The 15,981-nt window shown below is 49.4% G+C and overlaps 2 protein-coding genes across 2 annotated transcripts; one reads left to right on the forward strand and one right to left on the reverse strand.

Annotated features, from left to right (window-relative positions):
* Positions 1 to 1,183: 1,183 nt before the first annotated feature.
* LOC136476337 (enoyl-[acyl-carrier-protein] reductase, mitochondrial-like) lies at positions 1,184 to 7,669 on the reverse strand. The gene is made up of 9 exons (XM_066474129.1): positions 7,376 to 7,669; positions 6,809 to 7,222; positions 6,567 to 6,710; positions 6,340 to 6,442; positions 6,062 to 6,161; positions 2,340 to 2,416; positions 2,186 to 2,264; positions 1,760 to 1,878; positions 1,184 to 1,629 (listed from the first exon to the last, which is right to left on the reverse strand). The coding sequence occupies exons 2-9, from the start codon at positions 7,203 to 7,205 to the stop codon at positions 1,536 to 1,538; spliced, it is 1,113 nt and encodes a 370-aa protein (XP_066330226.1). The 5' UTR covers positions 7,206 to 7,222; positions 7,376 to 7,669; the 3' UTR covers positions 1,184 to 1,535.
* Positions 7,670 to 14,587: 6,918 nt separating this feature from the next.
* On the forward strand, positions 14,588 to 15,508 carry LOC136471942 (ethylene-responsive transcription factor 11-like). Its single transcript, XM_066469691.1, has one exon. The coding sequence runs from the start codon at positions 14,685 to 14,687 to the stop codon at positions 15,354 to 15,356; it is 672 nt and encodes a 223-aa protein (XP_066325788.1). The 5' UTR covers positions 14,588 to 14,684; the 3' UTR covers positions 15,357 to 15,508.
* The last annotated feature ends 473 nt before the right edge of the window (positions 15,509 to 15,981 follow it).

Here is a 15,981-nt window from a genome sequence, read left to right on the forward strand (position 1 = left end):
ATCTAGAAGAGGGGGAGGGGGCAGCGGATGCCCAACTGCTAGGAGGAGGAGGAGGAGGCACCGAGGCGAAGGTGAGGCAGCAGAAAAGCGAAGACATAGATGCAACACCCAATCTACTTTTGAAACATCCGGATGCAACACTTGCAAAATACATATGAAGGCAGATGAAACATGCATCTGAAACACTAGCTGCAACACCAGCTCTACTTTTGAAACATCTAGATGAAACACTTGCAACATACGTACAAAACAGCTAAAAACACTCGCAACATGTGTATGAAACACTTGAAAAAAACACCTGAAAAACACTCCATATATGTGAAAACATATGCAACATTCAGATGAAATACTTACAAGCATACATCTTGAAAACAAGATGAAACATTTGGAACATACATTTGAAGCATACATGTATAGCCACTACAACATGTGCAACATTTTGATATACTTTTGCAACATCAAGATGAAACACTTGCAACGTCCAGATGAAACATCAGAAACATACTCTTGCAGCATGGGCTTTGCTTGGACGAATGGAGGCATGCTGGCGCTAAGGTCGACGACGGCGCATGGACCTCGATGTGCGGCAGCGGCACGGTCAACTCGCCGGCGGACGCGGCGTCACACGAATCTCATCCCCCCACCTGCTTGTTGGAGCATCCGTTGTGGAGGCTCGCTGGCTCGGTGGAGGCGGTTGCGGCAAGCTGGCCGACCGCAGCGAGAATGTAGCGCGGTGAAGGCTGGCGAGGCAGACTAGGCCCGATGGGGAATGCGGCGCAGAGGCCACAGGGGATGGGGCGTGGCGCGACAGGGGCGCGACGCTGCGGGGGACCGGTGATGGCGAGGCAAAGTGGGGTGGGCGGATGGGCACGGCGACGCAAGGAGGAAACGGCACAACAACCATTGGGACGCTCGGCCGAGACAAGCATATAGGGTCACTGGGCAAGCGACGCGTGCAGAAGTGAGCGGTGGGAGACATCTGTCCGGACGTCTTAATTGTATTATCGTTTTATCATAGCCTACTAGAATATTTATTGGTCAATAGTATCCTTGTGGATGATGTAAAAAAAAGCATAAAATCCAGCAAAATATGATGTACACATTAACAATGGTCCTTATGACAAATAAAGTAACTTTGAAATAGATATTGATACAAACAACTCTGTTAAATTCGTATTAACCATCCGCCTCACAAAACTAGCATTTTCTCAGAAATAAAAATACTTCACTCACAAAACTAGCATTTTCTCATAAAGAAAAATACTTCACGCACAACCCATGTACAGCCGCCCACCGCCACAAGTGATCCTTCACTCACTTAGCACTTAGCAGTTCATTGCAAGATGAACTCAGCGCTTAAATATAGCTAAGCTGCTGGTTTCACAATTCCATTAAAAATTGCTACCTTTAATTTATTTTATTTACAACTCCAAGTCATTCTGACACTTGGCAAAGCTAACTGTTGGATTCATCATTCATTCATACAGATCAATGGCAATTGCATGCTCTCTGATCTCCTAGCCTATACCCTCGTCTCAGAACCTGATAACTTGCTTTGGCTGGCTTCCATGTTTACCCAGGGCCTTCTCCAGAGCCAAGCTGAACTCACCAAAAGAAATCGACTCCATCCTGCAAACAAATTAATATGTTTCCAAAGGCACTTAATTTTTCTCTTTACAGATATGGCAATGCCTAGATGAGGGCATGTCAACAAGATCTAACAGCAACCCTACAACAGAATGGCATTAACAATACATACTCGTATTTGAGTTTGCCTTCATGCACAAGGCCCAAGAGGTAGTCTATCATTCTTCTGCAGTCTTCTGTTTTATCTGAGTTCACCCACTTCTGGAGCCAGAACCCTCGTAGCGAAAGATCCTTTAAAAACATATATTGCATTGTGTTAAGTAATTTTAGACATATGGGGCAATATCATATAAACAATAGGACTCACCATCTCCCTTGAACACAACGTGAAACCATCTATCAAATAGTTTGTTTGTCTCGACATGCTGATAATTCAGCACTAGTTTCTTAGCATTGTCATCTACTGAGAGTAACATTGCTCACATTGAATAGGCAGTTTACTATAATAAGCATTAAAAATGTTTGAAGTTGCCTAACAATATAAGTAGGGAAAAACTGAGGATGCATAAGTTTCACAAGCAGGGTCTTGTGTACATACCTTAAAAATGAAATATGAAGTAGGGACAGTGACAGGTCTCTTGGACATTCCACCATATGTCACCATGGTGCCTCCTTGCCTACAGAACAAGAGTTATGTCTATGTGTGGGAGAAAAATGGATTATTCTACCCTTTTTCAAATTCAGCACATTACTTCAAAAGCTTGAGTATTAGAGAAGCAGCATTTCCTCCAACACAGTTAAATCCTAATGCAGGCTCTGGCAAAGCACCCTGAGAACACAGGAAACAAAACATTAACTAGATACATGTTGGTTCAAACTTGAAACAATCCTACTCTACAGGTAGAAGAAAAACTGCAATTTGTATGTCACAATGCCAATGTCAGGCAATAATAGCACTACAAGAAAAAAAAAACAGTGAACTACACAGTTCTACCGCATTTGAGATTGGGTTTCCATAAACTACTACAACTAATCTCTAATAATACAAATCTTGCACCAAAAGTGGGCCACTCGTCCGTCTGATACGGATCGGTTTAGGTCTCGCCCACTTGAATCGTCACGAAGTTTTGTGGCACATCCCCTCCGCTGCTCGAGCTTGAGACGTCATTCCCCTCCACTACTTGAGCTCGAGACGCCCTTCCTCCCCGCTACTGTCATCTCCTCTACCTCGCCCATCCTCCATCGTCCAGGCCCACCGGGCCGCCATGCACATGCAGCGTCTCCAGCCTCAACCCCCTACCCCGCTTGCTGCCTCACAACAAGGCTTCCCTATGCCCACGAGTGCCAAGAAAGGCCGAGACACGGCGCCACACCCTCCACCGCTCCCCTTGTCGCCCACCTTCTCCCCCATGAGGCGCCTCCTTGGCCATCCAGTTTAGTATCCTCATTGCAACCATGCTGAGGAAACAATTGATCACTTGCTCACTAGCTGCGTGTTTTCAAGGCAATTCTGGTTCTCCCTCCTAAATCGCTTTGGGCTGCAAACTGTAGTGCCGTCGATGAATGATACTTCTTTTGAGGACTGGTGGAATAGAACTAATGAGATGGTCGATGGACAATTGCAAAGAGGCATCAATCCCATCATTATCCTAGGGGCTTGAACACTTTGGAAACATTGGAACAAATGTGTCTTTGATGGCTTTAACGCCAATACGGCTACTGCCTTGCTGCTTGCTGAGGAGGCCCAGCTTTGGGCAATGGCTGGAGCGCGAGGGATCTCCTTGTCGGCCCTCGTTCTTAGGGGCTAGGTTGATCCAGGTTGTGTGTATTTGTAACAAAAAGGCATGTATGTAATTCTGTGATCCTATGGGTGTAACCGGGGCTCTTTACCCTTTTTCCTTCTTCTTTAATATAATGATACTCAGCTCTCCCGTGTCTTGGAGAAAAAATGTGGACCTTTCAATATTCGGTTGCTGATTTTGTACAGTCCCCATCCCTATCAGTTGTGCTTGAAATATTCAGGTTAGATTATTTCAGTGCAATTGATGGGGTGGGAACTGTACCCAAGGCTTGCATGTTATTTTGATTGGTTCACCAGCTACATTAGTGCTCCAGTCTTAAATCACAAGGTGTGGCCTATTTTACCTTCTTCCTACACATGCTTGCGTATTGTATGCTTCAAACTGTATGTATGCACATTTCAAATGGACTGGTAGTCGTTTCTTGATTTCCTATAGACCATTAATGATTTTCTTTAAAATTGCAATAGAAGGATCATGACAATATTGTGTGATATGATAATGACCCATCATTCCTTCTTCACTCCTACCTTAGCATTTCTACAAGAATATATACAGAATTTCGGTAGTGCAGACTACAGAGTATAATGCAGTAACTTCTCTGTTACTGCTTGCTTGGATGTCTGAATTATGGTGAAATTTTTTGGAGACTAGTACCATTTGAATCAAAGATCATAGAAGGACAATTGTCTCCTTTATCATGAATCTAATTTCAACTGATTGCTCTAATGCTTTCACCTAACATTTTGGTTTTCTTAAGACATACAGTTGACCTGTACTCTGAAATCTTGTTACGTCTACATTTTTATCTGTGAAGAGCTTTAGGAATTTAGCAGTATGGCAATTGCAATTTTACCTGTAATTCCTATGCCACTGGGAGCTACAAACACAGAGATACAGCAACTACCCTATATTTAAGAATTCCCAATGCTAACTTTTGATGTTTATCTGCTACGGAGAAACATGTTAGTAAATTCATTCACGCAGATATGTATCAAACATGTTTGTTCACAAATATTCTATACCTTGATTTATCACATTATAGGTAGCACAAACCATGAAAAAGAAATAAACATGAAATCACAAATAGTTCATCGTTAGTACAAATTAGCTAATATCTAGCTCACCCCAAATTCACACTGCAGCTTGTCATCTGACAAACCATATACCCTTGGCAGCTGAAAGCACCGGTCTTATGGCTCCAAATCTGTTTGTTCCATATGCATGCTTTGACTCATTTCTTCATAGCTAGCTTTGTCTCGGCAAACTATTGATAGTAAACTACCGTTACTTATTAGCTTAAGCAAGCACCTCCCTACGTTGCACCTTATGCATATCTCGTTGCTTGGTGGTCCCCATAAGCTTGGTTTAATTTCTTCCCAATAAAAAAAGTTTGTTAATATTTGACGGTTTGAGCTCCACTTTGGCAATCATGCCTGCTTCCAGTGTCAAATAACAAAGTGGTAGTAATTGAGTTCGGCTTGTTTACTTTTGTTATGTGCAAACAAAGAGGATGGAAACAACCACACACTGTGGATGTCCTGAAAACGACATTTGGGTTGATGGCGAATTCAGTTGTATGAGCCAGAGCACCAGAAATTATGGGAGGATAACCGGTTTATGAAAATGGTATCTAAAAGGAAGACTCAGGTGAATTGATTTCTTCATGGCTGTTTGGATCTCCTAATTAGAAGCTAGTTTTATTAAAACGAGCTTTATTTGGAATTTTAGAAGAAAAAAAAACAGTTCCTGGTTGTGGTTAGTTCATTACTTAATGTTTATGTTTGGCTGTGGAGGAGGCAACACACCACCAGCGATGGATAGCACTTTCTCTGATCTAAATCTTTGTTCAATAGTTAGTTTATGCACGCGGCACGCCATTGCTGCCAGGAGAATTTAAAAAAAATCAAATTGAGGTATAGGCCCTGGGTGAAGGATGATTGCTAGATTTGTTGGATGTTGGCAATTGAGATACCATACATAAGCCAGTTCTCTGAAAACCACAAAAACTCGTTTTTATTAAAGCTCACTTTTCTAGGTTATCAAGAACTTTGTTTCAGATAAACCCATGTTAGTCATAGTGTCCAGACATCATCGTGCTGCATCTTGGGCTAAAACTTATTCTATAAAATCTAGTTTTTATAAAACATGGGATCCAAATAACCCCTTCAAGAAACACCTCTGTATATGTTTCTTTTATTTTCCGTAAGTTAGTTTTCTTGGCACTTCTTTCTAAAGGAATATCATGAGAACTGTGTTTATGTTTAGGACAAAAACTCCTATTCAAGTTTATCTGAATTTAACCTTTTTTAAAAAAAAATGTCCTCTTTCTCTTTTTCTAAAATTCTCCCGCTACTAGATCCTTGCCTCTTCATCGCTACCCACACCTCTACTGACAACCATTTCTAATTACGACGCTGCCTCTGAGCTACGATGAATGTGTGATGAATGACAACCCAAAATTGGCTGAAACTGGCAAGCTCTCTAAGCATGTGCGGCGCAATGCCGCGCGTAGTTTTCTAGTCTAAACTGCATTTGTCAACATCAGATCACAACCTTCCTATTTGGCAAAGCTTTTAAGTTCTCACACAGAATTTTAATTTTAATGCACACGTAAACAGATACTAGCTGGCAAGGATGACAGCAATTTGGAAAAGCAGGTAGTGGAGCAGTACCAGCAAGCTCTTGACATTCTTCATGTCTAGCTGAGATTCTGTGAACACCTCATCTGCACCAAGTTGTTTGAGTTTGCTTTTTGCTTCCTCTGACCCAGGCCTGCATCAATTCAGCTACTACAGATTACTATTGAACAACAGTGGGATAAGAAGATGGGTATCGAAAGTGAATCATAAGAGATAATTGGCACAGGAATCATGTACAAAGGCAAGACACCAACATAATCCTTGATCCTTGTTGATGGCACCCAACTTTGGGAAGGAAATTTGTAATGTACCTGTCCCTTATAATGTTGATGGTGTGCATTCCATGTACTTTGGCGAGCTGAATAACACACTGGCCAACAATGCTGGTAGCGCCATTCTGAACAATAGCGTCACCTGGTGACAGTAGAGATTGGAGGTCACGAGATGACTAGCATGTGAATTCTAGGACGTGTCAAATGTCAAGGGAAGGAAGGAAGAAACTACTTGAAAGAATGGTCAAAAGAAGCAAAAAGAGCACCAGGATTGAGTTTTACAAAGTCTTGGAGCATCCTGAGCGCGGTCGAGGGGTTGACAGTGATGGTGGCAGCGTACTCCATGGGTACATCGCTGCGGACCTTGTGCCAGACGCTCTCATGCTTGACAATGTACGTCTGCCAGGTCCCTGAAGAGCATAAAAACGGTACTACTAGTTGAAATTTGAGTCGAAGAGACCCCCTCCCGAACCCGAAGCAGCAAGGCAAGGCAATTACAATTACCGACCAAACGATGGAGGGGACGGTATGACCCAGTCGCCGGGCGAGAGCGGGGCGGTGACGGCGGGGCCGACGGCGTGGACCTGGCCGACGCCCTCGTAGCCTCCGACGGCGGCGGGGAGCGGGGGCCTGACGGGGTAGACGCCCTCGATGCGGTTTATGTCCGAGGGGTTGATGGGGGCAGCCAGCATCCTGACGCAGACGTCGCGGTCGCCGACCTCCACCGGTGGCACGTCCACCGTCCTCAGCACCTTCTCCGGCAGGCCGTGCTCGTCGTAGACCACTGCCTTGGATGGCGGCGAGACGAGAGTGGGCGCGGTAGAGAAGTGGGAGCGCGAGGCGCGGCACCGGCAGCGGCGAAGCATCTGCAACGCCGGCGGCAGCAAGCGGGACTGCGGCGCCATCTGTCTGCTACCTTGCTCTGCATAGGATAAACTGATACATGAGAGATTGAAGTGTAGAACAGTAGAAGGCACGTAGAGGGGTGATAGGGCATCGAACATTCTAACTACAGAAGAGGAGAGCAGGGAGCCGAAAATGAGGCAGTGGAGTAGCGAGAAGAAGAGGAACTCACACTGGAGGGCGGACGGGGAGGCCTCCGATTGCGCGATTCGAGGGAGCGGCAGGGCAACCCTAGAGGGAGAGGGAGGAGTGGGCGGTTGAGGTGGCGGTGGCGGCGGCGGCGGCGGCGGGATCAAGCAGGAGGGCGAGCGGGGGAGGGGATTCGTAGTCGGATGGCGCCGCGGGGCTGGCCGGGGACGCAGCAGGCGTAGGCGGCGGCGGCGGCGCGACGCGGGTGTCGAGGCCTCCAGGTCACGGGCACACGGCATCAGAAGCCTATGGGCCGAGACGCAGCGATCGGGCTCGTCGTCCAAGCTCGAAAACCTCCGGCCCAGAATGGGTTCAGGCAGGGTTTTTGTCTATAACTGGCATATATTAAGTTAACAAAAAAAAAGTTTCTCTCAAAAAAAAAGTTAACAGCATCTTACGGGTAGGATATTACATGGTTCCCAGGGTATACAGAATAAAGTGCCATTTGGAAGGGGCACTGATGAAGGTGCTTATGATAGGCAGTACTACCGTTCACAAAAAAAAAAGGAAAAGAAAGAAAGAAAGATAGGCTACAAGTAAATACCGTTGAGACAGAGTTTGCATTGTAGGCTTGTTGAGCTAAAGAATTAGCCGTCATGTTCATTGCCCTTAGGATTTTGTGAACCTCGAATTGGGATTTGGGAATCCTTCAGAGCTAGCAAGAAAGTACTCCGTAGTTGTGATGCTTTTGATGTTCCAATGAGGTGGACCGGAAAGATCAGTGGAGCTGTAGAGGCTTGCCATGATGTGACTGCCTGTGAAGAAATTGACTGGGCTGGTGTTGAGTCTGCAGGTTAAGCAGCGGCTGGGTTTGTAACTGTGCGTAACTCTGCATATATATAATAGTCAGTCTGATCGGAAGAGTTATTATGCGTAACTCCACTTTATAATAGTAAGGCCGATCGGAAGAGTTTTCTTTTTAAGAAAGGCGGCAAGAGTTTTGCCGATTCTTATTAGACGAGGGAAAAGAAAAAAAATAGTGTTACAAGAAAAACTGATGCACTATTGGGTCCGCAACTAAAACTACTACGCGTTGCACAAGTTGCGTAACCAATCACAGCGAGTAGATAATTAGCTGCCGCACAAGTAGCATAACACAATCACAGCGAGTAGATAATTAACTGTGGTGTTGAGGGGATGAATTAGGAAGGAAAGGAAACATCTAAAACTACACATGAACAAATACTTCTACTAAGCGCGAACTGATCATAGATCAGTTGATTGAGTTTCTGTGGTGAAACCTGTTCAGCTGGGTTTAAGTTCTCGACTTGGAACAGGTGCTCGTATTTTTCTGGATTTATTCCAAAATTTAACGGTGCTATACTTTCAGTGGTAGGCGACGACGTCTTTATCGACAGCGGGGCGTCTGTGGTGACTTCGTCAATCTCGAGATGTGTCGGCTCAGTTCTTCGGAGGTGCTCGTAAGGATAGGGTTTGCATTCGTGTGTTTATAGGAGTGAGCGCACATGAGTGTTATGGGTGTCTATATTACTGTGTAATTAAAAAAAAATACTTCTACTAAGGCCCTGTTTGGTTTTCATAAGTCAGGTGACTTACTAAGTCAGGTGATTGAAAATCAGTGACTTATTAGTCATGTCTGTTTAGTTGTAGATGACTTATAAGCCCATTAAAAGTGTGGGCCCCACGCGAAAAAGGGTGACTTATAAGTTTTAAGCAGGGGTGAACCAACTTAAAACTTATAAGCAGGGGTGACTTATAAGTTGGTGGTGTTTGATAAAATAAGTCAATTTTTTCACTTTTCAACTTATAAGTAGGTGACTTATTTGAACCAAACACGACCTAACATTTCATCCGATCCTAGTACTGTTTAGGCAAGACCATCGATCTACGTTCCGGTCCAGCACAGCTCCTCGCCAGTCTGCGAATTCCTGTAATTCCTAGCTCACTAACGTACGGATAATACCTACGGATACTACTAGATAATTCCTGTACGGATAATACCTACGGATACTACTAGGCACCCGTTACTGTTAGTGTAATTGTGTTTTTGTAGCTACTCCTAGCTCTCCGGGTCTCACTTTTTCTCCGATCATGCAAGTCAAGAACAAGCAAAAGCGATCAATATTTACTGCCCCAGCTTTAAATATGCTAAATCTCTCATGTGCGGTTCTCTTCTCTCTCTTTTTTTCGGAAATCGATAGTCGATCTCTCATTTGCAGTCGCATACTCGTATCACATCACGAGCATGCAAAGTTTCGAAGTGTCCCGTTCCTTGTTATAAGGGACATGCCATGCGTCGACACACTCAACAATTATTACAAATCCCAGGTTAATTACACGGTACCACGCCATCATGAGACCGGCGGCAAAGGACATGCGAGTGACGAGACCTGGACTACGGTAGCGCGGCAGCAACCCGCTCAAGTCCGCGTCACGCGAGGCAGCCGAAGCCCGAAGACGCGGCGCGCACGTTCGCCTGTCCTGGCAAGTAGTACACCGAGACTTCGAGGCAACGCACCCGTGTCGTGTCGGCAGCCAGCGGCGCACCGGGACCCGGACCCGGCCCGGACGGCGGGAATTTTTTTAAAAAAAACAACTGGTAAAGCGACGCGTGTGTGTGCGGTGCGGGAGGGCGAGGGCACCGTCCAACCCCCTGACAGCGGCGTGACGGCTGCTCCCCGCGATGCGCCTGCCGCCGCCGCCGACGTCTCCACCAACCGCCGCCCCCGGCTTTTAAGAAAGTCCACACGACCCGGCGGCGCCGCGGCTGTGGGCCGGCGCCGTTCCGTCGGTGCGCGTGCGGCTGGGGCCGTGGGGGCACTCGCAGTCGCAGTCGCAGTCGCAGCCGCAGCCGCCGCCCTCGCCCACCTGCACACATTCCCTCGCGCTGCGTTTCTTTCTTCTTCTCAGAATCACGACGTCGCTTTTTCTAAGGGAAAAATCACGACGTCGGTTTAAGGACCAGTGCCTTTCTCTTGAACCCTTGGGCAGAGATTTTTCAGCTGTTTGGAAAGAGCAAAAAAACACCTGCTGACCTGCCGATCTAGGCATTGGTAGTTTTAGCATGCACTGTCCTAGGAAAATACTCTCTCTGTTTTAAATCATAAAATGTTTTGACTTTTTCTAGATTTTACTCTATTAGATACAAACTATATCTAAGTATATATATATATAGCAAAAGCAATAAATCCATAAAAGCCAAAATATTCTATAATTTAGAAAGATACAAAACACGAAGTGTTATATTCAGCATGCTCGGGGGAGAGCTTGCTGCATCGGCTGCGGCTACAAGCAAGCATACCTACTATTAATGTTTTTCTAGGGACGAAGCTAGGAAAAAAATTAGGAGAGGCTAAACAACAGCAATTAGCAAGAAAAAGAGGTTCAACAAATCTCAGCCCCTCCTATCTGTACATCTACAGTTGTCGGGTATCTTAGAATGGGGTACCCCAAGCAAAACATCAAAATGGGTTGCTAAAGTCCCATCAAAAAAGAAAAAGCTAGAAGGTAAGTCGTGGGCCCCTCACCCGCCACGACCAAGCCCACCGGGTCCTCCCCCTCCTCACCTCGAGCCTCGAGCAGGAGGTCTCGGCATCCTGACGCCAACTCCGCTTCGCGCGAGGCTCCCCAGGGAAGGCCTCGGCAAGGAACGCCTTCTCCGCCCCGCCCGAGGCTCTCCCCGGAAGGCCTCGGCAGGAAGCGCGTTCTCCGTATCGCGCGAGGCCTCTCGCGCGAGGCCTCGGCAAGGAGCCTGATCTCCATCTCGCGCGAGGCCTCATTCTCCGTGTCGCTCGAGGCCGGCTCGTCCGCGGTCCGTCGCCCCCCGCCTCGGCCGACCCTCCCGATAGCGCGTCACGTCTCATTAATACTTTCAACCACTCCCACAATCTCAGCCGGACAGCGGCTCAACGTCACAGAATGGCCGACGCGACCCGAAGTCGCATCAGCGCCGTACCGGCTGGGACAGGGCACGGCGGGGGTTACCGGCAACTGTGTCCCAGCACTGTGTCCACGATCAGCGCCTGGGACAGGGTATGACGGGGGTTACCGGTAACTGTGTCCCAGCACTGTGTTCACGATCAGCGCCTGGGACAGGGTATGACGGGGGTTACCGGCCACTGTGTCCTAACGCTGCACCCACGACCCGCCGCCCGCTCAAGGCCTCGGCACTGTACACCGGGGCCTCGGCAATCTCGGGGTTCATGCCTGCCGAGACCCCCCCACCGCAGTACAAGCCTCGGCACCGACCAGGCCTCAGCCTCGCGCACAATCTGTCCACCGGGGCTTGCACGTTCGCCGCCACGTCCGCTCCGAGACATTCCCGGGGCTCCCACGACGCACAGGACCTGATGGGACAACCACGCCGCTCTAGTATTCCAAGGACGGATCGCTCCTACGACCACGCCGCCACCAGAACGGGCCACAGAGTTCGGACGTGCCACTCCTATTGGCACGACGTCGCATAGTGATACATGTACTGCCCTCGTCCTCCCTTCAACTATAAAAGGAGAGGACTTGGGTCTCTTAGAGGAGGAAAAAAAAGACCGGATAACACATACACACACGCACACATTCCAACCGCTTGAGAGCAACGTCTCAGACAGCCCACTCACACCCTGCCGAGACCTGGGACTAGTTCCCTCTCTCCCTTAGCTTGTAACCCCCTACTATGAGCACTTCGATGCAAGGAATACAAATTCTATCCCTCAGACTAGACGTAGGGCGCCGATTGCCCGAACCAGTATAAGCCTTGTGTCTCTTTGCATCACCATCCGAAATCGGGAGCACGCAGAACAAATTCACTAGTCGGTCGAGGACCCCCCGGTCCGAAACACCGACAACAGCTGAAATTTCAGACGGCGACTCTACGGGGCTTCACTTGCTCGCGAGCGGTAGGGGGGCTAGAGCCCCCCTAGCCCCACCACTGGCTCCGTGCCAGTTCTTCTGTCTGTATAGAGCAAATAAAGACACTCCCAGTATGAAAAAACAGAATAATTTCTATGTGCATTAATTACCTTGTTATATACGCTTTCATCGATGTGGCAAGAATTCTGAAAGAATGAAATAAGAGCGTGGTTGGTTGCCTGCTCCTGCCCTCAGCCAGGCCCTCCACATGCGAGAACAGATGATTGTTTGGTTGGCATCCTTATTGCTTATGCTGTTAAATTGCCGATTATACCTTTACATACGCGGTTACCGGCTGTCGTATCTGGCTCACGCGGTGCAAAAGGAGCACGCCAGACTGCCTCTCGGGATACGGATTCTTGCTCCTGCCCTCGGCCAGGCCCTCCACATGCGAGAACAGACGATTGTTTGGTTGGCATCCTTATTGCTTATGCTGTCAAATTGCCGATTATACCTTTACATACGTGGTTACCGGCTGTCGTATCTGGCTCACGCGGTGCAAAAGGAGCACGCCAGACTGCCTCCCGGGATATGGATTCTTGCTCCTGCCCTCGGCCAGGGCCTCCACATGCGAGAACGGACCATTGTTTGGTTGGCATCCTTATTGCTAATGCTGTCAAATTGCCGATTATACCTTTACATACCTGGTTACCAGCTGTCGTATCTGGCTCACGCGGTGCAAAAGGAGCACGCCAGCCAGCCTCCCGGGATACGGATTCTTGCTCCTGCCCTTGGCTAGGCCCTCCACATGCGAGAACATACGATTATGTGGTTGGCATCCTTATTGCTTATGCTGTCAAATTGCCGATTATACCTTTACATACGTGGTTACTGGCTATCGTATCTGGCTCACGCGGTGCAAAAGGAGCACGCCAGCCAGCCTCCCGGGATACGGATTCTTGCTCCTGCCCTTGGCTAGGCCCTCCACATGCGAGAACATACGATTATGTGGTTGGCATCCTTATTGCTTATGCTGTCAAATTGCCGATTATACCTTTATATACGTGGTTACTGGCTATCGTATCTGGCTCACGCGGTGCAAAAGGAGCACGCCGGCCAGCCTCCCGGGATACAGATTCTTGCTCCTGCCCTCACCCAGGCCCTCCACATGTGAGAACAGGCGATTGTTTGATTGGCACAGCTGTCATATCTGGCTCACGCGGTGCAAAAGGAGCACGCCATCCTGCCTCTCGGGATACGGATTCTTTCTTCATTTTTCACAGGCCAGGCTCGCTGCATGCATCCGCGCACATGCGCCTACACCAACCAGAGAGGAGCGATGCAGAAGGAGCAAACCAAACGATTTCTTTCTCGGGCCTGGCTCGATGGATACAACTAAACACAAGGCCATTGCATCTGGGCAACCTCGCACTTGTTATCGCTCTATACCAAACGAATTATATGTTCGTGGATAAGCATATTTCCATCCCTATTTAGGCTGCATTTAGTCACACTTCTTGGGGCTATATATACCTCCGCGCTTCTGTATGGAAAGACTTTGAGCCATAAATTGTGATTTCTTCGGTCTCACATTCATTTCGTATGGAGAGAAATAAATAGTTCCCATGAACGGTAGTACTATATTTGCAGGTGTAAAACACTCGGAACCGCAACAAATCGAGCCAACCCGGCACATGTTATCGCTATAAATCGAGTATATAGTTTCCAAAATTGCGCTCGGAATGGTCTAACGCTATCAATACAATGATATGGTCCTCCAAGATATGGTCCTGTTCGGCTTGCTGAAACTTAGCTAAAACTAATTGAAAAATATTGTTCTGACTAAATTGTTGTGAGAAAAAAATATTATTTTAACTAAAAAAAATAAGCCAAATAAACCAGTTTCTAAATAAGCCGAACGGGCCACAGAAGGAAAAGGGCTGACCACAATTGGAGACGAACCTGCAGCGACCTCACCTCAAGCTCTATACACACAGATCATGAAGCGTCAAACATCGATCCGACGGCTGCGCGGGCAAACCTACGAGTACACTGCTGCGTCCAACGTGAGCCACGAGGCGGATCCGAGCAAGCCAGCGGCAGAGCAGACACGGTAGCTCACGCACGCGCATGAGCATGACGCGCTGACGCACAGGAAACGGGCCCCGGGAACCCGACGGCAGGAGCCGCCGAAACGTGCTGGGGGCGGCGCCTTGGGCCCCACGCCCGCCCCCAAGCCCGGTCCACAGTCAGATGAGGCCTCACCTTCCGTGCGTCTGCTCTCCCGCGTGGGCCCCCACACTCCACCTCACCCTGTCACCGTCCCGCCGCCCCCCTCCCGTCCGTGTGTATATATTCCCGCGCCTCGCCAGCGGCATTCCCATCCATCCATCCTCCGAAGCTCCACAAGCAGGAGGGAAGGCAAGGCGAGAAGCCGGCGAGCGGCGAGTGCGCGAGGCGAAACCAGTTGGATTATTTGTCCATCTATGGCGCCCAAGAGATCGACGTCGCCGGCCGCAAGCATCGGCAGCGGCGTGTCCGCGGCGGCGACGGAGCAGCCGAGGCTGCGCGGCGTGAGGAAGCGGCCATGGGGCCGGTACGCGGCGGAGATTCGGGACCCGTTGCGGAAGGCGCGCGTGTGGCTGGGCACCTTCGACACACCCGAGCAGGCGGCGCGGGCCTACGACGCCGCCGCGCGCAGGCTCCGCGGACCCGGCGCCACCACCAACTACCCCGCCACGGAGCCGATGGCGCTGGCGGAGGCTCCAGTGGCGAGCGCGAGCGCGAGCGGGAGCCGGAGCGGGAGCGGGAGCGCCGTGGTGTACGCGTCGTCGTCATCCTCGTCCTCGTGCTCCCTGCCGTTGCCGCAGGAGTTGCTGGCGGCGGTGACGGTGGCGGTCGCGGCGCCGCCCCCGTCGCTGGACCTCAGCCTGGCGCTGCCAGCTGCGGCGGCCGCGCAGCCGTACCAGCTGTTCATGGACCCGACGGCCGCGGCCGGGACGCCGGCGCTGCTGCAGTTCCTGCCGCCGAAAAGCGAGGAGGAGCGGAGCTGCTCTGGGTCGTCGCCGTCTGTGGTGTTCGACGCGGCGCCGCCGCCCGTGGGCCTGGGTCTGGACCTCAACCTGGCGCTGCTGCCGCCGACCGAGATGGTCATGTGATTGGACTGCTGCCGTCCAGGAGACTAATCGATTGCTTAATTAATTATATTAGTCCAATTTTAGTAGCTAATCGATCGAGGCAGTCGTTCGTTCAGGTGTAAATAGGATGCAGATTTGTTTTTGTGCAGGCGCGTAGCCCTGTTTTCTTTGTTTGTACCGACAGATTTGCGTCTTTGGTTGGTGCTAGTGATGCAACAATGCAAAACCAAAACCAAAAGAAAAAAAACGAGGATGATTATGCCCCCAGCGGACTGCTGCGAGCGCCGGCACCGGACGGAACGCGTCGCCGGGCAAGTACCTGCAGCCTGTTAGAACGGGTATATGATCGCGGTGGATTATCTGTTGCGGCCGGAAACTTGCGATCTATAGGGAGGAATTAAATTTAAATAAAATATGATTCTGTAGTGGGTGGTGGCGACTGGCGCGAGGCGTGCGCGCACGGCAGACGGCACCGCCCGGAGCTGACAACGCGCGGCGACACGGCGGTTGCCCGCTCCCGTCTCTCCCAGCTGGGCACGCACGCGCGCGTCGCTTTCGGGCAACTCCAGCGAACAAGTACCCCCATAGGCCAGAGCAGGGTTGGTGGCAGTGGCACAGCTCCACCTCCACGGGCGCGCGGCTATTG

Source organism: Miscanthus floridulus, chromosome 8 (assembly GCF_019320115.1).
Source record: "Miscanthus floridulus cultivar M001 chromosome 8, ASM1932011v1, whole genome shotgun sequence".
Classification (NCBI taxonomy): Eukaryota; Viridiplantae; Streptophyta; class Magnoliopsida; order Poales; family Poaceae; genus Miscanthus; species Miscanthus floridulus.